At 38.6% G+C, this 26984-nt stretch overlaps 1 protein-coding gene across 5 annotated transcripts; it reads left to right on the top strand.

Moving 5' to 3' along the window:
* Nucleotides 1-25973, top strand: ano5a (anoctamin 5a). 5 transcript variants are annotated; one of them, XM_041796700.1, is made up of 22 exons: nt 1-219; nt 4025-4089; nt 4654-4791; nt 5071-5112; nt 9581-9688; nt 10929-10997; nt 13555-13839; nt 14025-14144; nt 14313-14428; nt 14527-14661; nt 14769-14874; nt 15013-15073; nt 16520-16671; nt 17447-17521; nt 20155-20383; nt 20507-20685; nt 20786-20883; nt 21624-21754; nt 22038-22243; nt 22831-23030; nt 23925-24030; nt 24172-25973. In XM_041796700.1, exons 1-22 carry the CDS (start codon nt 150-152, stop codon nt 24400-24402), a joined length of 2922 nt encoding a protein of 973 aa, XP_041652634.1. In that variant the 5' UTR covers nt 1-149; the 3' UTR covers nt 24403-25973. The 5 variants fall into 5 exon arrangements, with proteins under 5 accessions (XP_041652634.1, XP_041652633.1, XP_041652635.1 ...); XM_041796699.1 differs by lacking the exon at nt 17447-17521 and adding an exon at nt 17007-17087; XM_041796701.1 differs by lacking the exons at nt 5071-5112; nt 17447-17521 and adding an exon at nt 17007-17087.
* The last annotated feature ends 1011 nt before the right edge of the window (nt 25974-26984 follow it).

Raw genomic sequence — 26984 nt, 5'->3', positions numbered from 1 at the left:
GCACCCTGGCAAGCAGTCTAGTCTACTAGAGGAGGCGTCTCTGAACCGGCCGACTGTGAAGGGTCGGGACGGCAAGATAGAAGTCGTCTGGCTGGGTTTATCCCGGTGCACATGAGGACCGAGAAGCTTGGATACTCAGAGGACTCAAAATGCACCGAATAACGGGAAGGGCAGGAGGGGACAGTTTGATTGAGATGAGCCCCACAGACTCTGTCAATGGTAAGTTGTGAGCGAAAAAGACTTGACTTCACCTTTTATTTTTAGTTATAGTGTTAACATGTGGTCTTCGTCAGTGTTTGTGTTCTCCTGGGGGACTGAAAGTAGTTTGATAAATGCCTGAATGTTGGCAACAGCTTTAGAAACACTTCAAAAATCACATGAAACTTGTGAAATACCTCAAAGCTGATTTTTTTAAAGCATATTTTAACAAAAAAAACAACATTGCAAAATTTGAGTATCTTTTTAGAATATTAAGTACAGTTCACAGGAACTGAAACTTTCTTGCCCACACATTATTACATACTCAGTTTCAGCTAAGGCACACATTAAACTTAAGATTTACCGCTACTGGTAAGCCTTTTTGGCACTAGGCCTACAGGAAAATTACAGTGTTTATGAGACCAGCAACAACAACCTTCATCATCTTCAATTATACTCAAGAGATCTTGAAACCGTTGAAAAAATAAGTTATCAAAAAAGGAAAAAAAATCCACTCTTCGCCTCTAAAAACACCATGACAAGCTAATAGTCTGACTTTCTTTCCATGAAAGAAGCGGTGACTTACAGCCAGCCACACTGACAGCTGGCCTGCCTGCTGGAAACTCTCTGTCACCGGCAGACAGCCTCTTTATCCACCAGCACTAACCCTGGACCCCTCTCTGCCTCTGGCTGAACATGAGTTTTAAACAAACTTGCACTAGGCTGTGTTTCTTTATCCATTTATGGTGTTGCTGAATGAAGAGTGAATCACACTGGGTGCTCTCTGGTAACAGTGGTGTTTTTGAATCAAAGTAGTGCTGTGTTTATCTGCAGAATAGAGAGAATTGTATGATAATCGTCTAGCTTAGAATGAGGTGAGAGTGATCACTGCAGGATCATGACCTATAGTTACTGTTACCTTGGTGTTGGATGTTTATGGTGTGTGAAGATAACACTGTTTACCATTAATCACACTGACAGCTCCATGTCTGCAATAATCCAAATTGTAATAATTTTACTACAGAGGAACAATGGTGCTCTTTTTTAGACTTTGACTATATAGATTATGTTCTATTAGAAATACAGTCCAAACCATATAATGGTTCGGCTTCTTATCTCCAGTTGATTAAGTTTAGCTAAGGGTATCTTAGTTTAACAACTTTGTGTGCTCTTTGTCCAGATTAAATTACAATGAACCCACTGTACCTACAGATTACCAACCTATTAGAAGTTGTAGTTTGCCCTTAGATTAAGACTATGATTGTTGTTGCATTAAGGTCCGCTATAAGGTTAATATGAATGTTATTTATGTAACATTGTCTTATTTGTGATTGAGCTTGTTAAATTAGAGCAGTTGTGATGAATAAGAGTATTTATGCAAAGCAAGTGATGCACATTCCTTGTGATAAATAAATTCCAGTTCTTGATGAATTGGCTGCTTTTTGATTCTGTTTTAGTTTCAGTGGGATATTATTTAGCCAACAGGTTTTGTCTTAAGCTTGAAGAATGACAGAAATAGAGATTAATATTTGTAAGATTATTGCTCTTTAAAATATTGAGCAATGCAAGCACACATTGCATGTTTTTCTCACTTTGTGCAGGTCTAGTATATATCTGCACGTGTGTACCTGAAACCTGTAACCATAAACAGGATGAAGGCCGATGGTTTCCTGTGATAGAGAATCAGACAAAACCCACCCACTGTGTGAAGCAACTGGAAGTAGTGCTCATTTAGTTCTGTTGACAGCTTTTCCCGGTGTTAGTAGTAGCACAAAAGAACAACATATACACAGCTTGACACAGACACACTAGCAAGAAGTAAGAGCTCAGAGAGAGTTCTTTGTTTTATCAGAATGAATCAGCTGTATTTTTCACCTTAGGATATTTAATTTACTGTATATGTCTGGTTTAAATGTAACAACGGGCACTGTCCTATGCCTGTTTGGTTTCTGTGCTAATAAAAAGTAACAGAGGCAGCCTTGTGGCATTTCTACTGTGATCAGCTGCTCCCTTGAACAAAGCTGTAACTGTGGAGGCTTCTTAGCTAGCTGGCAGAAGGCTGAGGCCTGGCTGAGTGGCTAGTACTGAGTGATGCATTATGGTGTCCTACTGTGAACAAATATGTTCAGCTGTTAGAGAGGCATTCTCAGATTCTGTGAAAGAACTATATCGTGAAATAAGCCATGTTTGACATCAGTGTCATAACTGATAAAAAAAGACACTGGCTCAAACATTGTTTAAAAAAAACACTAGGCCTATATAACTCAAGAAATTAGATGTCATGTCTTATTGTAGCTTAAGCCAACATTTCCTCTAAATTATACCAGTACTGTTTCAGATTTTTCAAGTGGGTAACCTTTTTTTTAAAGTTCCACATCCTGCCTTTTTGTGAAATATTTACAAGTGTAATATAGCAGTAAGTGTGCCCTTTATATAAAGGACAACAGCAAGTTTGGTTTTATTTTGGTTTAAACATTAGTTTGAGAAAGTATCAGGAATCTGCAGTGGTAAAACCCAGTAGGAGAAGTACTATCTCTAGCTCTGGGGAGGAGCTGTGATCGCAAATATGTTAGTTTACAACCCCTAGCATCTATTTTGTAAACCTTATACATAGTAGCATTGAGACGGAGTAGGTTTAGCATAATACAAGGGTTGAATTCTTGTTTCAGGCCTGTGTAAGCACATTTTCTGTGACTAAATATAACCTTAGAGAGACCATCAATTAGGATGGCTGTACTTCTGTTTCAAACCAGAGGCTCTAACCCTCCTTAGCTGTATTGTTTTTGGCCATGACAGTGTACTTGTCCATTTTGTTTTTTCAACCTGCCCTGCCATTTGACTATGTAAATCTTCTATCTCAGAACAAGAATTAGTTGTATTTGACAGGCAATGAAGGGCAGGTGAATCAGAGCTCTGAAGATATCACACAGTCAACTTTCACTTAGAGTAATATATAAGAAGCTTTACCAGACCTTTCAGTCTCACTTCCTGCCGTGTAGTGTTTGGGTCACGCACAGAAACATGGTGGGGAGTTTTCTATCTCAGTGAACCTGTTAAGTCATGCTGTCTGGCCCGTGAGGGTGCTGCCACAAAATGTTGCACAAATTTAGACCACAACATTGGCTCTGTGTCGGTCCTCTCCTGTTAACCCTGTCAGGCAGCTGTTCGCAGGCAAGAGACGCAACTTTACTGCCACCAGCCTGGGTGTCTTGAGTTCACTGTTCCACTTACAGGGTTCCTGCAGATCCTTAAGAAGTCTTAAATTGGATTTTGAAATATTTACGGCCAGAAAGTGGTCTTAAATTTAATTTATTTTTTGTGTATGATTGTTGCATATGTCACAATGAATATTATTTTACCAAAAAGTGATATAAAGAAGGCCTTTAATGGTGTTTATGACCAAAAAATCTTATTCTCCTATATCAGTTCAGCTCTTAAAAAGGAATATAAAGTCTTAGACTTGATTCTTAAAAGTGTGTAGGAACCCTTACTTAAATATTTTCATAAAACACTTCTAAATCAGTTGAATTTTTAGAGATACATGATATTTGATTTTTGCCTGATAAGCAGATCTTAAAATTAAGTGAAACCAGTACCAATAATTAAATGTAGTTCAGACCTAAGAGTTTAGTCCTTAAAATACACAATTTAAAGTTTGAGGACAGACACAAACTTTGTACAGCCAATATTTACAGCTGATACAGGCAGATATTTATAATCAAAAAAGTGGTTGTTAATATCAGCTGAAATTTTTACATCTGACGATACAGTCATCAGCCAATAATACTGTGCATCCCTATTAATTTTCTTTGTGTCTGTGTTGCAGATGACATTAATGGCTACCACCAACATGGCTCATCCGGCTCAGGATCCCAGCAGGAACAATCAGGGGTAAACACCAAACTCACCCCATGTTTACATTCACTCACCACCTTCATATATTTCTACAAAGCATTTTCTTTTACCTTGGTTATGTAGAGAGGTTATTTTCATACAGATCTCAAGAGATGATCTCATAACATCCCACATTATTGTTCATGTTGGCACAAATTCAACTGAATTGTTTGCATATTATTTGACTGTTTAAAAATAATGAGGCTACATTAAAACACATCCATGTTTTTGTTTATTGCTAAGCTTTCCAAGACATATTTCTTTTTGACAGAATCAAATCTCAACTTCTAGTGTAGCTTGTAAACATGGTAGCAGGAAGTTCATTGTGTACCAGTCAAATGCTTGATTTAGAGTTCCTCCCTTCCTTCTGGTTTTCCCATTAAATCCACAGTCGACAGCAGGAGAGTTTAGCTTCTGTATTTTAGCTGAGTGAAAGCTAATAGCCTCAGATTTAGAATAACGTTCGTTTTTACAGTAGTAGTTTACGGCATGTAATTTTCATGAGTCAGAGATAACATTCATACTTCTGTCATTTCTCCATCTGCCATGCTGTACTTAAAGTCTCCTGTAATGCCTGATGTCAGTGTAGAGACCTGTGAGTCTCTAAACACCAGCCTGGTCTCGCTGGCCCCCTCTGACCACAGTGACAGTCCGCCGTTTGAGACCCAGACCTTAGAGCGTATTGATGATTTGACTGGGGTAAGACACCAGTCCAGAACAGATGCATGCTGGTGTGTCAGTGTCTGCGTGTTTTTGTTAAAATATTAAACTCTGTAACTGAGAAAGACCTGTTTATGCCTGATATATAACACATTTAGAGTGTTATGAGCATAACCTGTAACTGTGTTCACACATAATAAAAGTGTGCCTGTCAGTTTGGATATCCTCAGTATTACTGCAGCTACAGATTTAGCTGTATGGTGTTGACTTTGTTGTGTTTGTAGGCTTTCCCTCACTATCCACTCGGTTCCTCCACAGCTGGCAAGAAAGCGGGCACTTTTCCTGAAGTTTCGTTCCAGGGTATGGCATGGTAAAACAGGCTTTTGATGTGATGCAATCTATGCATATGTCTGCCTGCCTTTATTACCTTCTTCAGGAGTCTGTTCAATGTTGAGCTCTTAGTCCACATAAGATATGCAGAGAAAAGCGCTGACATGGGAGATGAAATCAATAAGTAGAGAGCTGATGTTGACTTCAAGAGAGCATGTCTTTTATGTTTCCTGCAGAGAGTAATGGAAAAATGGCAGCATGCGCTGTGTGTTGCATCATGAGAGTTCATTAAACATGGAAAAGGTCCTGATCTTGCTTTTTTCTCACCTGTGATAGTTGTCTGCTTCACTGGGCAGAAATCAACAGTGTGCTGGTGTTGTAGCATAATTAAAGTTCACACCTACAAAAGTACACAGGCTTTATACTGCAAATTTGTCTGCCTAGCTGTTTTTTTTTTACGCGCCTGTCCTTTATAAGTGTAAACAGTCAATGCTGTAATCATGTGGCTGTACTGCAGGTTTTTCTTTCCTTCTTTCTTCTCTAAAATGTGGTCTTTCTGAAACAGCTTGTTGCCTGTGTTACAAGAAGTGACGTCAGAACAACAGCATTTATTTAGGAACCAAACAAAAAGCAGCATTTCAGTTTGAGTGGGAATACATGAAGGCGTTTTAGAGGGGAGGCAGCTGCAGGTCTATTAATTGCCTTGGTAATGAAGAATAGAAACATGAGCTGAGCGTATAGCCCTCTTGTTGAGAGATATTTAAACTACATTTCTACACTGTTGTCAATGTGAACTTTAAGAGAGTCTTACAGAACCACAAACCACTTTCTGTAAGTCTTAGAATTATAGCGTTCATACTCCTTTTTTTAGCCCTGAAGAAAATCATAACATTTGGGGATGTAATGGATTAAAGCTACAGTAAAATCCTGGGATCAAGACGTCACAAAAACATTGATTTAGTTTTGATAATGATTATGACTGTCAGCATTAATCACAGTTAACTGAGGTCCACATTTAGAACATGTTTTTTAAAATTAAAGTGATTAATGCTTTATTTTCCATTTCACCACACTTTGTTTGAGACACTGCAGCATCTCCCTACAGCAGGGGAGCCCAAACTATGGCAAAACAGGTAATTATGTAAATAAATGGGAAACATTTTGATTCTCAAAATAACAATATCTTGATTTATAATGCCCAGATGGCCTAGCAGCAATTAGCTGCATAAATGATGTCCTTTTCCCCACTATCTGCTCCGTCTCAAGGTCTGATATACAAAGCATATTACGTAAACCATCTTAAAGCATCGATACTCCTATGAAGTTTAGCAGCTTTGTGCAGTTTGTTCTTGATTCACCAGCCCCGGAGCTGGCCCCCTGGAGTCCTGGACTATAGCCACAGTAATGTAAAAGAAGTATACCACTACTCCCCAGTGTCCTATTTCACTTTAAAAAACCTCACAGACAGCTCTCACAGACACTTTTTATAATCAGTCAGTTTTTTCAGTTCCTTTACTTCCTTTTCAATCCAGCACAAGTTCCCATTTCTGGGCGACATGGTCTTCAGTGTTGGAATTATTTGACAGTTTTGATCCACCAGTGTTCGTTCAACTCTGTATAGAGTCAACTGGTCTAATCTCCGCCCACTAGGATTTTAAATCCCGGAGAATTTGTGGACTGAGTTACCCATCATGCACTTTGGTGCAGTGTTTAGGTGTGTTTTATTATAATTTACAGTGGGGTTCTTTTGCTCATGTTTCTGGTGGATTTTTGTGTTTTGTGATGTGAGACACATTTGCACCATGAGTGAAGTTAAACACTGAGTTAGCATTCCCGCCTGTGAATTTAAGTGATCCTAAAGGGCACTTAGTAAATCAGCCTGCATTGCTTTGCATTGGGTTTGACTCTGTGTTCTGTGAACCAACTTAAAGTCCTACATTTGACTTTATTTTACTTTATTAAAAAGCTACGAATTTACCTGAACAATCTGGTTGGAGATCTATTCTCTTTTTTTTCTTGCCATGATAAGTAAGATCACATTTTACAGCACAACTCCTCAGCAGCTATTTAGTACTTAAAGTACTAAATAGCTTACTTAAAGTAAACTCTCAAAAAATTGACAAAAAGGGAGATTAATTCCAGTTAACCAAAATTTGAGATTAACCGCATTTAATAAGTAAACCATTTGATAGCCCTAATACTAAATAAAATGTTGTTTGCTTAAAACTGCTAAAACTATATATTTGAATGTCTGCAATGTAATGAAGCAACAAAAAGAGAAGAGAGTTGAACTCTTGTCATTAGATCCTGTGGACCTGTGCATATTAGAGAGTGAGAGGAGTAGAGAATAATGATAGACAACAGAGTTGATGTCAAGAGAGGCATGGGGTGAAGAGAGGATTCTGGGTTATGATACAGTAGCTGTGATATATTTGAATCAAAAACATGACCAGATCTATTTTAAACTCCTTTAGCCGCCCTAAAAAAAACAAAGCTGTGGAGGTACTACTTACAGAAACCTCTCCCTGTAACTGGTAGCCCATTTATCTTACACCATGTTTCACATTTACCCTCCTTAATTAAGATAAAAGGCATTTATGTATCTGAACACCCAGTAGTTAGGGTTTAGTTGGTAAATGTATAGAGAGTTGTGGCATTTACCAACTCTATGAGCAGTGGCAGATGCACTGATTCCATACAGCTAATCTGTAATTACAGAAAATTAGAGAGTCTGTGCAACGACGTCCCAGTTTAAGAAAGCATCCACCCTGCCATGTTTAACATGGCCCGATGTAGACTCTGAGGCAATCCAGTCCAGAGGTTAATATGCTTATATTATTTTTGGATGGGAAAACATTTGAAAGGTGGAACAAGTAAACAAAAATGCTTGTAGCAGTTAGGCAGATCAAGCCTTAGAGCTGAAACAGCTTTTAGAGTGGATCATTGCCTTTATTTACCTGCAATAGTTACTGTATCTCATTTGCACTTTGAACGCTGTTGTTGTAAGTAACTCTCCAGAATGTTTCATCGATTAGTTACGAAAAATCAATCACAATGTGGAGATTATGCGCTATTTATCAGTTTTTTCTTGACTGGAGTTTGGCCTTACAAGACAATATTTTAACCACGTTAAGCTTTCTTTTCAGCCGAGGTTTTATGTGAGTTATTGAACTACATGCCTCCGGACTGATGTTGTTACTCTGCAGAGTGTCAGTGTTGTACAGTCTAGTGATGCCGCCTCTGTTTTCCAATGCTGCTCTCTTATTACATTAGCAAGCTAGCTGGCAGTAGCTATGCCATCCCTCGTGCTGATGTCATCTCTCAGAGTCCCCCCTATGCTCTCTCCTAGTATCTCTCCTCCTCTCCCTTGTCTCATACTCTCTCTTTTCTGGACGTGAGTAAGTAAGCGAGTAAGTAAGTAAGCGAGTAAGGGCTTGTCTTAGGGGGTGTGTGGAGTGGATGGAGCTCCTCTGGCCTGGGGGATCAGTGGAAAGAGAGAGAGAGAAGAAGGGCTTTCAAGGCCGGACACTGCTCCCCGGAGAAAGGCAATTTTGTCCTATCAGGCTGCGAGTGCTTCCGCTGATGCATCATAACCAGAAAGGAAGATGGCTATGGAGGTGAAGTACTGCTTCTTTCTCTGTTCAAACACAGTGTTGTGCTGGTGGAACAGGCAGACTCCTTCAGACCTACAGTCCTGCAGCCATGTGATGTGGCTGAGCACCATGATGTAGTTTTTGTGCTGCTTCTCTGAATTGTCTGCAGTCCTGTGTAGGTTGTCACTGTTGTGATGTGTTGGGTAGACAGGGGTTCATGGCACGTGGTTATTTTTAGCTTTCTGAGCAGCTGAAGCAGCTACATGAAGCAGTCATGCCCTCCTTTCCTCTCTTAAAGCATTCCTGTGTAGTTCATCACTCTTTAGCCTTGTTACTGAAAAAGAGACCACTGGAAGGCTAGTTTCTGCTGATACATGCATGCTTGGAATTTCCTAGCCACTAATACAGGTTTTAGACACTGTGGACTGAGGGTTTACAGAGAAAAGCACAAGAAAATGCTGCAGTGTTTGGCCTGATAAGGCTGCTTTATGCTCCTGTTGTGTGGAGAGTGCTTTCCACGTTCTAGTGCTCTTGCCAGTCTTGTTTTTTTCAGTGAGAAGTAATATTGTAGGAAATCAGAGATCTCATAGGATTATGTGGATATCAGTCTGTTACATAACAAAGATTTCCTCAAAAGCCCAAATTCTTATCTTAAAGAAGTAATGAGCACCATGAAAGTACTCACAGCTGCTGCATTTTGCTGCCTGTGTTTGGAGTGTAAACATGGTAATCAGTATTTGTTGTTTGATGTGGATTTGAGGCCTTGTTCTTTGGGTTTGCTGTTAGCCACCGACGCATAACTTGACTGTCTGCTGGGCTGCTGTGGTGGATGCATTCAAAGGCTGCTGAACTAATGTTTTATGTGTTGGTATAAATGTTGTTCCTTCTGTTCTATCTCATTATAGATTGACAAACAGCAACAAAGTAAAGACTCCGTGTTCTTCCGGGATGGACAGCGCAGGATTGATTTCGTCCTGTCCTATGTTGACGATAAAGATGGTGAAAGAAAACTGGTAAGACAAGCTTATAGTCCTGTTAATCCTAGTTTCATTTCCACGTATGACTCACTGCAGCCATCTGTGTCTGGAGTCATGACTTCATTATTTGTGTTACTTCCAGCAGCATGGCAGAATTATTATATATTTTGACAAGAGCTAATTATATTGAAATCCTAAATTAAATAATATTGTTTCCATTTTTTTCGATTGAAACGTTAAAAGTTGTTCTTACAGGAAATCCTCAAAGTTCACAGTGTGAGTCCGTGGCATACCCTAAATACCACAACACTGATGAAGTTATACAAACTGTTTTGCTCATCTTGAACTCCTAATCCTCTCAAGAGTTTTTCTGAGAAAGTCACATCTAGAGACAAACTTACAACCCTCTTTTCAGATTACATTTGAAGTATTTTAATGCTGATGTAGGCTACATGTCTTTTCCTGGCTTTGTTTCTTTATCAGCTGAAAGCCGCTCAGTTTGATACTAGGCTGTTAGTCTTGACATCCATGTGTCACCAGCCCTCTGGTATGAGGCATTTTGTCTCAGCAGACTCACATTTAGCTAAGCTTGGCCGTGAGTCAATGCTCAGACCTCTGGCCTGGTCAGGAAATCGCTCATACTTTCCACTGTATGAGGAAGGGCAAACATGAGGCCTGTTCCTGTGAATTGTCCTCATGGGGGATGAAATAAGACTGTAAATGTTAGCTCTTAACAAGGGGGCGATGATTTTGATGACATGGATGGTTACCTCTATGTGCCAGTTTATGAAAGCAGCATATGGTGTAAAGTTATGCCTTATTAAACACAGGTAATTTTCACTACCTGTTTACACAGCTTGACTGCTGCTCAAAGTACTGAGCTAACTGATTTTACTGGCACTTAACAGTTTAATCATTACCTGTTTAATTTTCATCACTTAAACATGCTTCACTGACTGACTTCATCTTTTGGATGTTTGTTATTGTTTCTTTCTAACTTTTCACTGTAAATTTTATGTGATCTCTCATTTTCAGAGTTCAACATTATTTTAGTTGTATATCATACAATTATTACACACCATGTATTAGATACTGGACACTTCTTTACATTTACATTTCTGCTCATAGTTTTTATATATGAAGTTCAACCAGTATTCAGGCAACATTTTTTTGTGTTATTTGTTTTATAACAGATTTTACTGTTAAACTTTGACAAAAGAAAGATTTTTATCACATGAATAAGTATTTTTGTATTTGCTTTGTTTTTCTTCTAAAGGAAAGGAGGAAGGTGTACGAGTCAAATCTTGAGAAAGTCGGCCTGGAGCTGGAGACAGAAGATAAAATGGTAGGAATCTTGAGACATTGTTGTCTTATAAAAAAGGAAATACAGCACACAAAAACTTAACAGATGCAAATTATATCCCATGTCTGGTCTATTGTTTTTAAGTGTTTTTAATGATATATTTTGGGGCTTTTTTATGCCTTTACTCAGAGAGGAGGACAGAGGATAGAGTCAAGCCACAGGCCTGACTTGAACCTGCGCCGCTCATGTACATAGGACTTGACCTAACCACTAGGCCCCCTGTGCCCATTATTTTATCATTATTTTTTAATTCTTCCTGATTTTATGATGACAAATAAAGAAAAAAAGGTTTTACAAACCAACACTGGGAAAATCCAACTTGGTTAATGTTGAGTGAACAAATGAGGATGAATTGGGTGCACTAAAATAGATGACACAACACATTGTACTGAGTTTTTAAACTGTGAAGGATGTCTACCAAATAAACATATAGATTTAAGATAACATTTTTGGGGGAGGGGCATCTTAAATATTAACTCAAGTACTTAGGATGAGCCAACTAATTTTAAAATTTTCTGCCAACTCACCGTTTTTAGCTATGAGCAGGTTTAGTCATTTAAGTGGCAATTTAAAGTATTAAGTTGGTCCCCTTAACTCAAAAAAGCTGTGAAATGTTTTGCTGAAGTATTTTTTCAGTTTGGCTCTCATATTTGTTTTTATCGTGCAATTCCTAGCCCCTGTGATATTTTGCATGAATTCTAGGTCTAACTTTTGTTGTTTTCTGTCTTATTGGCATTTTCCATTGTAATGAGATGCTAATTCTGAAAGTTAGAGCATTCAAAGATTAAACAAAACATGCTAATGTCATCTGATACCCTTTTTACTGGAAAACATGATTATTCCTCTGCTTCTGTCTGTCTCTTTCTATCTGTTCTGTTTTTTTTTCTTCGCTTCCCTTTTCTTGTAATATTTTGTATCTTTTATGAAGCCACATATAAAATCTGGCCAGGGACCTCAGACATAGTCTAGCTTTTTGGCTAATTCTGGCATATTTACAGAAATGTTCATTGACATGCACCATTCCTGTAAAGTAAAGTAAATAAAGAGATAAACAAGAGGACAATAAGATAGAATGACTTCTAATAATGAAGATGTGTATTTTGCAGACCTTTTTAGCTCTGTATCAGTATTTACATGGTAATAAAGTCAGTGGTGTGTTGTTAAAGAAGGTGGGCCATGACCTTATTTACTTAATAGCAGTCCAGTAAAGATCTCACATCAGCACACATGGGTTTTAGTTTTAGTGTTGTTTGCGGTGCTGTTAGCTGGTGGCAAAGAAAGTATAGTACTTTAAAGCAGGTGTAGAAAGGTAAAAATTACATTTACTCAGATTACTGTAACTGAGTAGCTTTTTGGTGGACCTGAACTCTTTTGATTACTTTTTAAAATCACCACTTTTACTTAAGCTGGGTTAAGTTTTGTACCTCACTACATTTGAAAAAGCATCAAGCACTGAGTAAAAGAATAAACACTAAAAGCGAAACCGACAAGACCAATAAGAAAATTGCCAGTTGTTTGGCTTTCACAACACATGAGGGTCAGTCATGTGTTGTGAAAGCACATAGCATGAGAATGGTCCAATATGTCATCCCAAATCAAATTAGGTTAAGTCAAATCATAAAAATCAGTCTGCCTGGACATCCATATAATATTGTTATTGCACATTTAGGAAAGATCATATTTTACTGTGGAAGCTAAATTTGTGAGTCGCTAAATCAAAAGTAGCTAGTCACTGCTCAGTACTTTGAGTAAAAAATCAAATGAATTAAATCTACTGTTATTCGAGTAGATTGATAGTCCAGTACTTTTACTTCGACATAAGGAAGTTGTAACCAGAGTAACTGTACTTTCACTAAAATAGTCTCTGCTTTGAAGTACATGCATTGTAAACACAAACTGCTAGCACGGCTCACTGCTGTCTATTTCAAAACAAGCTTAATTAAAGCTTGACATAAATGTTAGCATGGTCACTAAGAATCATCAAGTATCATTGAACATTCGTGGATGTTCTGAAATTCTAAATATTTCACAGATTAGTCTGTTTGTTTTACTGATGCCATGATTTATGTTGTTCACCTTTTCAGGTTGGTAAATCTGGAATTCTCCATTAATTTAGAAAGGATTGAAATCAGGGAATAAAAACACCACTCTCAAAGAAACGGTCTGATTTTAAGTACAACAACAAATGGTGGAACAGGTACCAGAACTTTCAGGACATTGAAGAGGCTATAACTTCTAATACAGTTTAGTTATATCTCATTCAAAAATGAAGCAGTATTTGCTATATTAATGGGAAACATTGTTGGTAAGCAACAATGGCTAGCCACAGGGAAACACATTTTTCCTACTTGTGCTGTATCAGTGGGGGTTCCACCCATAATCATATCTACAGCAGAGCCCCCAGGATAAGGTGGACATAAAACCTGCAGAACAGTTAGTTTTGATATTGAAATGAAATCCTCTCGGGGATCTTCTTTTTACTTTTGTTTCTGAATCAGCAGCATTTATCTGATATAGCTCCATTTGTCTCACTTCATAGGAATCAGAAGATGGGAAGACTTATTTTGTGAAGATTCACGCTCCGTGGGAAGTGTTGGCCACCTACGCAGACGTGCTGAAGATAAAGGTGCCATTCAAGGCCAACGACATCCCAGACAACAGCGAGATGCCCATGAATTGGCTGGCTACTCCTTTCCGTCTGCCAGAGCACATCATGCATCCTGAGCCGGATTATTTCACAGCCCCATTCAACAAGAGCAAGTCCGACTTCTTCCTGATTGATGATAAAGAGACATTCTTTCCCCCTTCTACGCGCAACAGGATAGTAAGGATGCTTTGACTGCAACTTTCTTATCTTTTCATGGCCTAAAATCACATTAATGTCTTCACATTCTGCAGTATGATTTCAGCTCACAATTTTAGTAAAATATATTTAAGTCTAAGCTTAACAATTAAGGAGGTTGCTGTTGCCACTTCCTTTATGTCATAATTGTCTCTTTCTCTGTGCAGGTCTACTACATCCTGTCCCGCTGTTCTTACACCAGGGAGGACTGTGCAGATAGAGACAAGAAGGGAATCAAGCGGTTACTTAACAATGGCACTTACTCTTCTGCCTTCCCACTACATGATGTGAGCCTCATTGTTTTAAATTTTCTGCATTTTTTTAATGCATCTAATAGAAGTTAATGCTTCACTTTCAAGCAATAACTCCTCTTCAAAGCTGTTCTAGATGTTGATTTTCTAGGATGTTTTACCTTGTAAAGAATGTGGTGAAGTGTGTCTCTTGTGTGTGTGCAGTGTAGATACTGGAAAAAATCAAGGGATGCAAACTGCGAAAGTGAGAGGTACAATCTCTACAGATACTGGGCTGGATTTGGCTCATTCTTCAAGGAGCAGCCTCTCAATCTTGTACGGTAAGACTCTAAAGCCAAGTAGTCCAATATCTGATATATGTATTCCATATAAATGTGGTACCAAAGGAACTTATAGAAAATGTATTTTCTTTCAACAGGAAGTACTATGGGGAGAAGATAGGTATTTATTTTGCTTGGCTGGGTTTCTACACAGAGATGCTTTTTTTTGCAGCGGTTGTCGGGACGATTTGTTTTGTCTACGGATTCCTCACCTTTGATGACAATGAGTGGAGGTGACTGTTTTCCCAATGTTGCAATCCTTTATTGTTAGTCTTTAAATTAATATGTGTTTTATATTTCTTGTATTGTTTATTATATTAAAAAAATGATTTTCCTGCAGTAAAGAAATTTGTAGTGAAGAAATCGGAGGCGAAATTGTCATGTGCCCACTGTGTGACAAGAAATGTGGCTACTGGAAGCTTAACTCAACATGCAACTCCTCATGGGTGAGGCATCCTGGCTTTTTTTCTTTTTGAATCATGTCAATTTAACTATATGCCACATTTAAATCATGATTGTAGCTAAATGTCAAGAAATTCCTTTTTTTCTTTGTCTCAATTTTCATAAAATGTCTTCTTCCTCAGCAATCACATCTGTTTGACAATGTGGCAACAGTGTTTTTTGCCATATTTATGGGAATCTGGGGTGAGTAAAACTGCCTGATCTAAACTTTCAGGATTTTTCCAAACCAGTGATACGGTGCTTTTAATAAGTATTCACCCCCTTAGATGTTTTACCCTTGTTATTGATTTTAGAGATTACTCATGTTCAATATTATGTGGCTTTATTGACAAAGAAAACAAAAAAAAAAAAAACTCTTTACTGTCGAAGTGAAAACTGATTTCTACAAAGGAATTTAGATTAAACAAAAATATGTAAGCTAAAATAACTGACTGCATGAATATTAACCCCCTTTAAATTGACTAACCTAATTCAACAGAGGTCCAGCCAATCAGTGCCAGTAGTCTCACAGTTTGTGAAATGAGATTCACCCGAGTGCAGTAAATGTGCCTCAAGTGACTGTAGTATAAAGACACCTGTGTCTGGGAGGTCCAGTCACTGCTTAATCAGAATTCCTGGCTACCATTACACCATGAAGACAAAAGAACACTCAGCAACTCGGAGAAAAGGTGACATTTAACATCCCCCGAAGTTCAGTTGAATAATCACCTAAATCCTAGATCAGGCCGTCCTTTCAAACCGAGTGACTGTGCAAGATAGAGACTAGTGAGAGAGGCCACCAAGACACGTATGACCAATCTGAAGGAGTTACAAGCTTCAACAGCTGAGATGGGAGAGACTCTGCATACAGCCTTTGCCCAGGTTAAAGCTTTATGGGAGATTGGCAAAGAGAAAGCCACTTTTAAAGAAAAAAAAATCAAATCTCAACCACAGTTCACCAAAATGCATGTTGGAGACTCCATGGTCGAGCAGGAGAGAGTTCTTTGGTCTGATGAGACCGAAAGGGTGCTCTTTGGCCATCAGACAACATGCTATTTAGGTTGACACCAAACATTACATATCACCATAAACATACCTTTCTGACTGTAAAGCACGTTGGTGGCAACATCATGCTGTGGGAATGCTTCTCAGCTGCTGGTCCCAGAGGGCTTGTAAAGGTAGAGAGAAAAATGAATGTTGCAAAATATAGGAAAATCATGGAGGGCAATTTTGTTAAGTCTGCAGTAGAACTATAGCTTGGGAGAAGGTTTATTCTCCAGCAAGACAATGGCCTGAAGCATACAGCGAATGCTACACAGAAATGGTTTAAAGTCTACAAGGTGAATGTTCTAGAGTGGCCAAATCAAAGCCAAATTATACTGACCGTGGTTGATTTATAAAGTCAGTAAACAGGTTAAACATCCAGGGGGATGAATACTTTTTAATAGGCACTATAGATCTAGAACTGTGATGACTCATTTAAAGGCACATTTTCTTACTCTGCTCATCGAGGGCCTTCAAATTCAAAACCAGAAACAATATTACTCAGCTTGCTTGCCAGATCTCTTGATAAAAACTCAGACATATTAATGGGGGTAAAAATGGTGGAAGCTCTGACTTCTTACATTTGGTGGTTTGTTTGTTCTGTAGTGACACTCTTTCTGGAGTTTTGGAAGAGGCGGCAGGCTCGTCTCGAGTATGAGTGGGATCTGGTTGACTTTGAGGAGGAACAACAGCAACTGCAGCTTCGACCAGAGTATGAGACCAAGTGCACCAACCGCAAGCTGAACCGCATCACTCAGGTGTTTGTGTGCTCATGATATGACTCATGACTAACATACTGTTTGATTATGTTCACATATAAAGCTCTAGGTTCATATGCCTTTACTTTGGCTTTTCTACAAAGATAATCTGTAAGGTAGGCTTTGAAATATTATGGTATCAGATGCATTTATTTGATAGAGGTTCTGACTTTATCCCAGTTACTCATCGGGCAGCTGCTGAACTAAAAAACGATGTCAGATGGAGCCCTTTGGTTTGGAACATTATTACTAAGTGAAATTTACAGGCGCAGACTTGTGAAAAAACAGAAACTGCTTGCTGTAATTTTCTTTGACCACATCCCACCCATCTGTAGGAAATGGAGTTGGTTCTTCAAAGGACTCCTACAGATATAGTGGGGAAAATGTTTGTGTGCTGGGCCACCGTGATACTCTGGGTAAGGGTAGCACTTTACGTAGTGTCAAACTGGTGACACAGAGGTTACGGTGTGGTGTATGGATAACAGACTTTTCTGGAAAGACTCAGGGGCACGAGTTTCCTCCTGTCTGTCTGGTTGCTCAGTATCTTGAGATGATTTTGAAAAAGCATGACTTCACCAGGAGACTGCTTGGTGAAAGATTTGGATTGTGATTAAAACGCCTACACTTAAAGAGCTCTGATTGTATGATCTAGCTCTGCCTCGATTCTGAGGCCAGTGATGATAAAGGAGCCAGGCCTTTTAGAGACGTCTTTTCAGGATATAACAATGGATGACTTACTCCTGTGTCCATGCTTTGCTTGCCTATTATTATTTAGGAAATGGAGCCATACTTACCCATAACAACCAAGTGTGCACGCACATGTCTGTCTGGAGCCACCGTCCTGTTCTGGGTGAGCATAGTGTCTTTGGCATACTTGGTAAATCTATACCTGATCTTCCACTCTGTATTTTGTCTTTACCATCATACCTAAGTAATGTATCTGGAGATGATCTGATGTCTATACCAAGAACAGAAATGCCTCTGATAGGACATAAAATGTATATTATGAGCAAGTATGCACTGATGCTAGAAAACTAAATGTATAAGCTCTTATCGGAATTTACTTTTTCCCTCTTCTCTAAGTACAAATAGGAATTATGGCTGCAACCAGAGCCACTGTTTTAGTTGGCATTGAAGAACTGATTGATGGTGAATTATAATAGCAAATCAAAAACAACAACAGTGCAAGGGTAGCATAGAAGGTAGAAAGTCCAAATGTCTGTAATCACCAGAGGTGGAAAAAATACACAACTAGTGTACTTAAAACCCTTGCTCCCTTGTATTTTTTAGCTCCATCTGTCCTTGTTTGTCCAGAAAACGGACATGCAGAAAGGTGTTAATAAAATACTTATTTTACTCACTGCAAAGAAACAGTTGCTATAAGTTGTTTTGGTGCCATAGACACACAGTCAAAAAACGTGTTTTTAATGGAAGTCTATTTGTCCAATTTCGGACAAAAAGGATGGATGGAGCTATTTCGTGTCAATCGAGTTCTATGGGCAACACGTTTTTTTGTTTTGTTTTGTTTTTAATATGAAGAAAAATAATAACTTTGGCCAAGTTTGATGCCTCAATCTATAAAAATGTGACTATCAACTTAAAAAAATGATGATAAAAATGATGAATTTCCTCAAAACGGACATAGTAGGATCCGAGGGTTAAGAAAAAGTACACTTATTCTGGTTAAAACTTACTTAAGTAAAAGTAAAAGTACTGGTCTATAAATCTACTCAAGTAAAAGTAAAAAGTATTACATTTGAGGTTTACTGAGTAGCTGCTGAGGAGTTGTACAGTTACATGTAAGTATGATCTTCTCTTAGCAAAAACAACAAGAGGATAGATCTCCAACTAGGCTGTTCAGGTAAAGTCACAGCTCTATAATAAAATAAAATATACAGCAAAATTGACAGTGTTAAATATAACTCATATAGAGTTATATTTAACACTTTGAAGTGTCTTCATTGGTCCGCTCTACATATAGTTAGCTTTCACTTTTAAAGTGTTAAATGTTTTACGATATGGCAGAGCTGCAGTAACTCTTTAAATTTGTGGCAAGGTGGGTTTCCTCTGGCAACAAAGCCAGAGGAACAAAGCAGAGAGTCAAACTCACAGCAAGGCAATCATACTGATCTAGGATAGATACTATGCATCTTTTAGGAGGATCTGAAGTCACAGGTGGAAACTCTCTAACTCAGTCAATAACTTCACTCATGGTGCAAATGTGTCAAACAACAAAAACAACAACAATCCACCAGAAACATGAGCAGATACACCCAGGAGGGATCATTGTACAATAGGCAACATCCACACACAACTACACACTCTGTCAAAGAGCATCATGGGTAACTCTGCCCACACATCTCCCTAGATTTAAGATGGCAGTGGGTGATCAAATGACACTGATTAGATCAACTGACTCTTTACAGAGTTGAACTAGCTCAAACTACTTCTCTATATGGACTAAATATTGATCAAAACTGTCAAATAACTAATACTATGGACGATTTCACTCAGAATAGAGATAAAATTTGACTCAGAAATGTTTAACCCTGAGATCAGCCCTCCAGTTTTTGCTGTTTTTGGATGTGAAATGGGATCATTCTCTCTATTCGCTACGATGTAGTCAACAGAAGTGGAAAAGTACGAGTATTGCACTCAAGTAAAACTACAAAAAATTACAGTTACTGTGGTTAAAACTTACTTAGGTAGAGGTAAAAGTACTTATTTCCAATTGTACACAACAAAGTACAAAGACCAAAAAAAACCCTTCCTCAATTACAGTAATTTGAGTAATTGTAATTAGTTACTTTCCACTCCTGGTGATCACTTATCTGGTCAGATAATTACAATAATGAAACACCAGAATTAATGGTGTTTAATGCTATAAAGTATTATTATTGTATCGACCTTTAAGGTGCATCACACTGATAGTGAGGTAGTGGGGTACTCTGCATCAGCCAGTAATTAAGTTTAGATATTGGAAGTAAATTAAGAGGTAAAAAGTGGTATCAGGACATCTCCTTATGTGAGCAGAGCCAGTGTGTATAAAACTGTACGCAAAGAAGCTCTCAAGTTTTTTTGAACCGTTTAGAAAAAAGACAATTGAAAAATAAAGATCACAGGTTTCCCAATAATAAAAGTTAGGCACAATTAGTAATTCTGGTAATACTGAAGTTACTGCTTTATACATACTGGCCTTGATATTATCACTCTTTATATATATGTTTGTAAACAAAACCTAAAGCATTTGAATGAGCTGATTGTATGGTTTTGGTGGATTTCTTTTCTAAGGGCATGTGTGCACACTTCAAGCATGATAACAACTTCTAACATCTTTTTTGGTGATAATTCAGCTTGCTCCATTCATATGTCTTTTGTGTTTGCTTTGCATCACAATTGGTGTGCTGTGTTCGCTGTACTGTTGTTTATGTGACTTGCCTTGTAGTTGTCTTTCATGTTGTCACTCTCGTCCCTGTCCTGAAGATCTCATTGATTATTGCCTGCATCATTGGGGTGATAGCGTACCGCCTGGCGGTATACGCAGCCTTCGCCAGCATCATGAAGGACAACCCCACCACCCAACTGCAGGTGGTTGGTCCGTTGATCACACCGCAGTTGGCCACCTCCGTCACCGCCTCCTGCATCAACTTTGTCATCATCATGGTTCTTAACCTCATGTATGAGAGAGTGGCTGTCTGGATCACTGACATGGGTGAGGGTCAACAGAAAGAGAGCAAACAGATTACAGTAGTCTTCTGTTTTTATAATGCTTTTTCATTTTAGAAATATAGGTTTGTATTTTAGTTGTGTATAAAATCTCTTTTTTATCTGGCAGAAATCCCCAAGACCCACCTGGAGTATGAAAACAAGCTGACAGTGAAGATGTTCCTCTTCCAGTTTGTAAACTACTACTCCTCCTGCTTTTATGTGGCTTTCTTCAAGGGCAAATTTGTCGGCTATCCTGGAGATTATGCTTATATGTTTGGCAAGTGGAGCAAACTGAGGAATGAAGAGGTGACCGATATATTGAATCAGTTAAGAAAAGCACTGGCAAATAACCTAGTTACCTTGAATTTAATGTTTATTTTACTTCTAAAATCCTGTCTTCATCCAGTGTGACCCTGGTGGCTGTTTGATTGAGTTAACCACCCAGCTGGTGATCGTGATGACAGGTAAACAGGTTTGGGGCAACATCCAGGAGGCTCTCGTCCCGTAAGTACTCCAGCAGAAACAACCATCCAAGATTCCGTTCATCTTTAAGACCAGGATTTTTATCAGAAATTTGGCCAATTAATTTATAAGAAATTCTATGTCAGTGTCAGTGTGTCCATAAAGATGTCTCATAGCAAGTGTGGAAGATTCAAATTCAGCTCCTACAGGAAAATCTGTGCAAACTACTGAAAGTTGGAGTGCCCAGAACCTAATCCGTGAACATTTGAATCGCTTACCTTTGTCTTAGGTGGCCCTTTACAGGTCAAGCTAGGTGTATCTTCCTAATATTTCCTAACTGTACATACAGGAGATATACAAGGGTTAAAAATAGAGATGTCTTTTGTTTACAAAAAACAGACATGAAACTCTAAGGAAAGGAAAAAGTGGACAGCTAACAGGGTCACTTAAAAAAATCAGTCCCATGTGTACTGCACTGACAAGACAATTGTGTTGGGTGCGGACTCCAGGAAGAGTAGCAATGGTTTTAGCCAAAGCTAATGGAGATCCAAATAAATGAAATGAAATGAAATCACTAATGTTAGTATTAATATCTGTACTTTCAGCAAATCAACAGTACAAATTTCTGCTATGGAAACAGGCTCTTCCTCTGCATCAGCCAGTTTTGAATCAGAACAAGCACAGAAATAAGTCATTGTTTTGAGTTAATTGCAACTCAGTGCACATTATGCATTTCAGTTGTGTAGTTCTAAAGCTCTCCATCGCCCTCTTGTGGCCTTCAGGTGGTTGATGAACTGGTGGGGCAGCCGAAAAGCACGAAGCCACCCAGAGAGTCTGTACAGCCGCTGGGAGCAGGACCATGACCTGCAGGGCTTTGGACAACTGGGCCTCTTCTATGAGTACCTGGAAATGGGTAAACATTCAGCACATGCAGTGGTCCATCTGTAGTACTGTGACAAGATAGTCTGCAGTCAAGACCATCAAACTGGAATCCAATAACAGCTAAGACTCTTTACTGAGGCAAAAAAGCAAAAACTACAGAACTATAAAAACTCTTAACAGTAATGCAGTAAAGCTTGAGAATATGCAGGAACATTTAATTCTAAATAGACAGATGCAGTTACGCCTGAGATTCTGCAGATGGTACTGTTTCTTTCTTTCGTGTCTTACTAACTTCACTCCTGTCTGTGTCCCAGTGATCCAATTTGGTTTCATCACCCTTTTTGTTGCCTCCTTCCCCCTGGCACCCCTGTTGGCTCTCATAAACAACATAATTGAGGTGAGAGTGGATGCCTGGAAGCTCACCACACAGTTCAGACGTCCTGTAGCAGCAAAAGCCCACAGCATAGGAGCCTGGCAGGAGATCCTTAACGGGATGGCTGTCCTCTCTGTTGTCACAAATGTGAGTACTGGGCTGCATGTATGTCTAATCGTTACTTAGGCACAGTCACATTTCTAGTTTTTACCCCTAATCTTTGTTTTTAAGTGACCCCTTGTTCCTAGGATCAGAGGTACAAGGGGTAGTGGTCCTACAGAATAGGACAGCCATTCAAGATAAGTCATAGGTAGTTGTCAACAACATTTACATGAACAGACAGGACTACACTATCTGATGTTTCCAGTATGCCGTCTTCTTTTATTTGGTTTTTACATGCTTATTCAATATGGAATTACCATAATGTACTGGACATTTCTTTTGTTACTTCAGCAGTCTTCTTGCCAATAATTTCGAAGGAATTTTGATATTGCCATAACATTCAGTTTGGAGCATGCCTCTTGAAAATCTCTGTTTAAAGGGCCATGTACCCTTCGCAATTCACCGTAGCCAGACATTCCAACAAGAATATGGATAGGCTACCCAAGAAGAGCACATGCAAAACATAGGAGTAGGGCATAGCGGTAGGGACAACAGCTGTTCGGACCAAGCCTTTGTTTTTTGTCCATGTTTGTTTTGATTTTCAAACTGTTTTTTTTTTCCCTGCTCTCCAGGCGTTCATCGTGGCCTTCACCTCTGATATGATCCCTCGGCTCGTTTACATGTACGCCTATCAGCCAGACGGGGAGATGAATATGAAGGGCTACATAAACAACAGCCTGTCTGTGTTTAACATCTCTGAGATCCCGCTGGCCAATAGGCCTGAGGATGGGGAGAACCCTCTCTGGTTCAACAGCTCCATCACAGCCTGCAGGTGAGTGGGATTTTAAAACAGAAACATTGATTACATGCAGCCACCTTAATGTTTGTATAATATAACTGCTGTGCCTGAAAAAATCTGATCCTTTGTCCAGTTTAAAGTAGAAGTAGAATTATGGTTAATAGCTCTGTTGAAAGTTAAAGTCTTCATTCAAAACCGAGAATTATTACCTGAAATAAAGTATAAAACAGTGTTTATTTCATTGACTTAAAGTATGAGATATCAGGACTCTAATCGGGCTAATACACGCACTTCAGTAGATGGTAACTGTCACATCCCTATGCACAAAAACTCTCTGGACAACCAGCCTTCTCTGTTACAGGAGCAAAACTGTGGAATAGTCTACCCACTGAAAATTAAACATGATTTCAAAGATTTTAACAAAGGTTGAAAATTATGGCTGAAGGACTAACAATATTGTTCCCACACATAAAATGTGTTACTGCCTCATTTTAAAGAAAATGAAAACATTTGAACAGAAATAAGTTAATTAGACCAAAATATTTATTCGGTTTACTTTGTTTGAGAGTCTGGCTCCCACAGCATCTGTCAAGGAAAAGCTGGCCCTTTTACCTATGTAGGTGATGACCCTTGCTTTAAATTGTATAAAATTACCAGATGTTTGTTAGTTAAAACCAAAGCAACTAGTGAATTAAGTTGTTCAGTTCAATAAAGTGTACCCTCTGGGTGGTAGGATACAAGACTTGGTGTCATCAATTAATGATTTAAAATTTTAGACAAAATAACTGAATGACAATTATTGTGTGGTAACTGATGTACAAGTTGCAACGTTTAAGTGCGGCCGTATTTATCATTAGGGTTTCTGTCCCTGTGCCACAGTATCAGAGTTTTTATTCCCTTTCAATCTCTCGTCTCCATTTTTTGTAGGTATCGTGATTATCGCTACCCTCCAGGCCATGAGAAGCAGTACTCCCACACCATGCAGTTCTGGCACATTATAGCTGCCAAGCTGGCTTTCATCATCATCATGGAGGTAAAATCAGAACACTGTGTTCCTAACAGCACCACAAAAACACATTTAGTGGAAAATAAAAATCCCTGGTGGAGATTTTTTATCTCCCTATGGTTCTCAAATTTAAGTAAAACTGAACCCCTGTCCTCTCTTTCTTATCAGCACGTCGTCTTCGTTGTGAAGTTCTTTGTGGCCTGGTTGATTCCTGACATTCCCTCCGATGTCAAGGCTCGAGTGAAGAGAGAGCGCTACCTGGTCCAGGAGTACCTCCATGACTACGAGGTGGAGAAGCTGAAGATCCAGCTCAGCCAAAACAGCCAGGATGGGTGTACCTGCACACCTATGATCTATCCGTCCTTACCCAGACATGAGGTGCTGTCAGAGTGTCTCTAGCCCAGCGAGCAGCTGCTCAGTCAGCTCCACAGGAAGAGAAGTCACAGTAAAATAGATTGTCCTGCTTGTTTATTTAGATACTGACCATCACTCTGCTGTAGTTCTATTTAAGAGCTTGAGGCTTCACTTCTACACCAAACTTCTTGACTAATCTGCTGACAAAGAAAGTGCACACGTGAAAGACTAAGTCTCCCTGCATGCTGAAATCTGAGGCAGATTTAACCCTGCCTCATATTTATGTCTTGTCACTCTCTGTTATAATCAAAGTGCTGAAGATAATCCAAACTTGCTGTAAGGGAAGGAGAGAAACTAGAAAACACTGTGTCTAAGACAAGCAACATACGCTTGCCGTAATACAAGACTATTTATTGAAGTGCCACTATGAGTAACCAAAGGTTAGATGCCTTAATATATCACACACTTACTGTATTATTGTCTCCATCAGCCTTTCCAGTACAGCTGATATTATTGAAAACTGAGAGTTTGCTTATTATGGGGCTTTTATTTTTCAGATGCACAGCTGTATGAAGGCTTACAGTGGCATAAATTGTAAGTCAATATTAAATTCTACTTCAGGCCAAGATCTGAGTGAAGTTTTTTTTTTTTTTTTTTTTATGAAGGGTAACCTGTGCTGCTGTTGCTACTGTGAGGACACATTTAGTCCAGCCATGGCCAGTTCGAAGCACTATCAGCTGTTCGAAGATCACTGTTGACATTTTTCTGTAGAGTAGCAGCTTTAAAACAGAGAAAGTGAAGAGATCCCTTTTTAATGTGCCTCTGTTTACCAAAACAAACTAATGACAGCCTGCTGTGCTCTATGAACTTTGTTCACTCCTTCACACAAAGCTCATCAGCCATCGCCTTGCTCCTGTGCTGCTGCTTTCCTCAGCTGTGTCTGTGTAAAGGAGAAAGGATACACATTCTGTTTTATTGTTTATTTTTGCACAAAGCACTTAATGAAACAAGACTACCAAGACATAAACATGTTGGTCTACTTTTTAAGACACTACGCGTTCATAATCAGTGTTTGGAAGCAGCTATGTGGATTATTTTTGTTTATTTCAATGCGACACCAGTTGTACTGTAGGGAAGTAGAAGAATTTGATGTTTGAGTTGATCCGAAAGGGGAAATGTGTAGCTTTTTGTTTAGGAATTGTATGAAGGACTTTGTGTTTATCAGGCTGCCTACATAAAACTCTGTGTTGTTGAAGAATTTAAAAAATGCTTGCTTTGCTACAAACTCGGGCAACTAAATGCATGTAACTGTAGCTGAGAGCAATGTTCAAGTTTCCACATACTCTGCTTAGATAAACTCATGCCTGGTGATGCCTTAATATTTACATAACCATTTTTTCTACATTGTATTTAATTTCCCTGTACATCTCTTTTAATGATTTTTTTTAATGTCTTTTTTTGTTATGATTCAGTTTTAATTTTATACTACTTGGAAAAAAAGGTGAATCTGTTTTACTGTAAAACAAATTACATTTTAGTTTTTTTTGTAATTGTCCTGTATCCAAACTGTAAACATTGATAAATGTCTAAAAATAAACTTTATCAGTTCAACTTGATTCATTGTTGGATCAGTGTTGTAAACTTTTGATTAGGACTTCTTATCTGAGGACATTAAAGTGTGCTAACATGACAGATGGCCGGAGAGGACACTGATCACTATTCAGTGTTTGTTCACACTCGTGGTGTTGGTGGGTTTTACACCTAAATACTATGTTGGCAGGGCAGTTTGACTTGGCACACAGAGAGGACACTGCAACAAAGACATGGACTAAACTCAGGTTCAGGTAAGATACAAAGACTCAGACTTTCAACACAGTAATGATGGTTAAGAAGCTTCATATGTATATCTGTAAGGGGAAAAACGCCAACCTTTAAATTCAACATTACTTGTGTGCACCCAAGTTTAGTTGCTAATAATTAAATGAAGATGTACAAAAAGAGTGAGGAGATTTAAACCACATAGACAATAATGTAACTTCCTTACCTGTGAGCCTGCAGCCTACAGAGGAAACCTTTGTAACCAGGATCCAGCTGAAGGTTAACAGGTGGTTCTTCACCTCCTGATGCTTTCCTACTTCTTAGGCATGGTTATTCAAAAGCAGTCCAGCAGGATTAAAGCTGTCAGATAGGGCCAAATCTTGAAATCAGGTTATTTTAAAGAAAAGAAGGATTATATAATCAGATTAGATCACATTATCCAAATCTGCTTTGCATCCAGATAAAATCCTCTGAGTATTTAAATGGATGGCTGTTATAATTTAGCTGGCAGGAACATCAGTTTGAATTTTTTTCATGGACAAAATCCCAACATAACAGTCCTACTTCCTTAATAGGTTCATGCCAAAAGATCTATGTATAAACTTTCTACTATTACCAAGGTGTATTAAAAAGAGTATCTGTTGATTTAAAAAAATAATTAAAAAAAAAAAAAAATCAAGTTCAAAAGCTTAAATTCAGGGGAAAAGGCTTAGTTTTCTTAACTTTAAAAGCCAGAAATTTATGTGAAGGAAAACTTACAGTTTTTGAGATCATGAAGTTGAAAATAGGTGTTTGTGTGGAGGAAAATC

Source organism: Cheilinus undulatus, linkage group 9, assembly GCF_018320785.1.
Source record: "Cheilinus undulatus linkage group 9, ASM1832078v1, whole genome shotgun sequence".
Taxonomy (NCBI): domain Eukaryota; kingdom Metazoa; phylum Chordata; class Actinopteri; order Labriformes; family Labridae; genus Cheilinus; species Cheilinus undulatus.
Note: the sequence above shows the minus strand (reverse complement) of the source record. Positions and strands in the feature narration are given on the sequence as shown.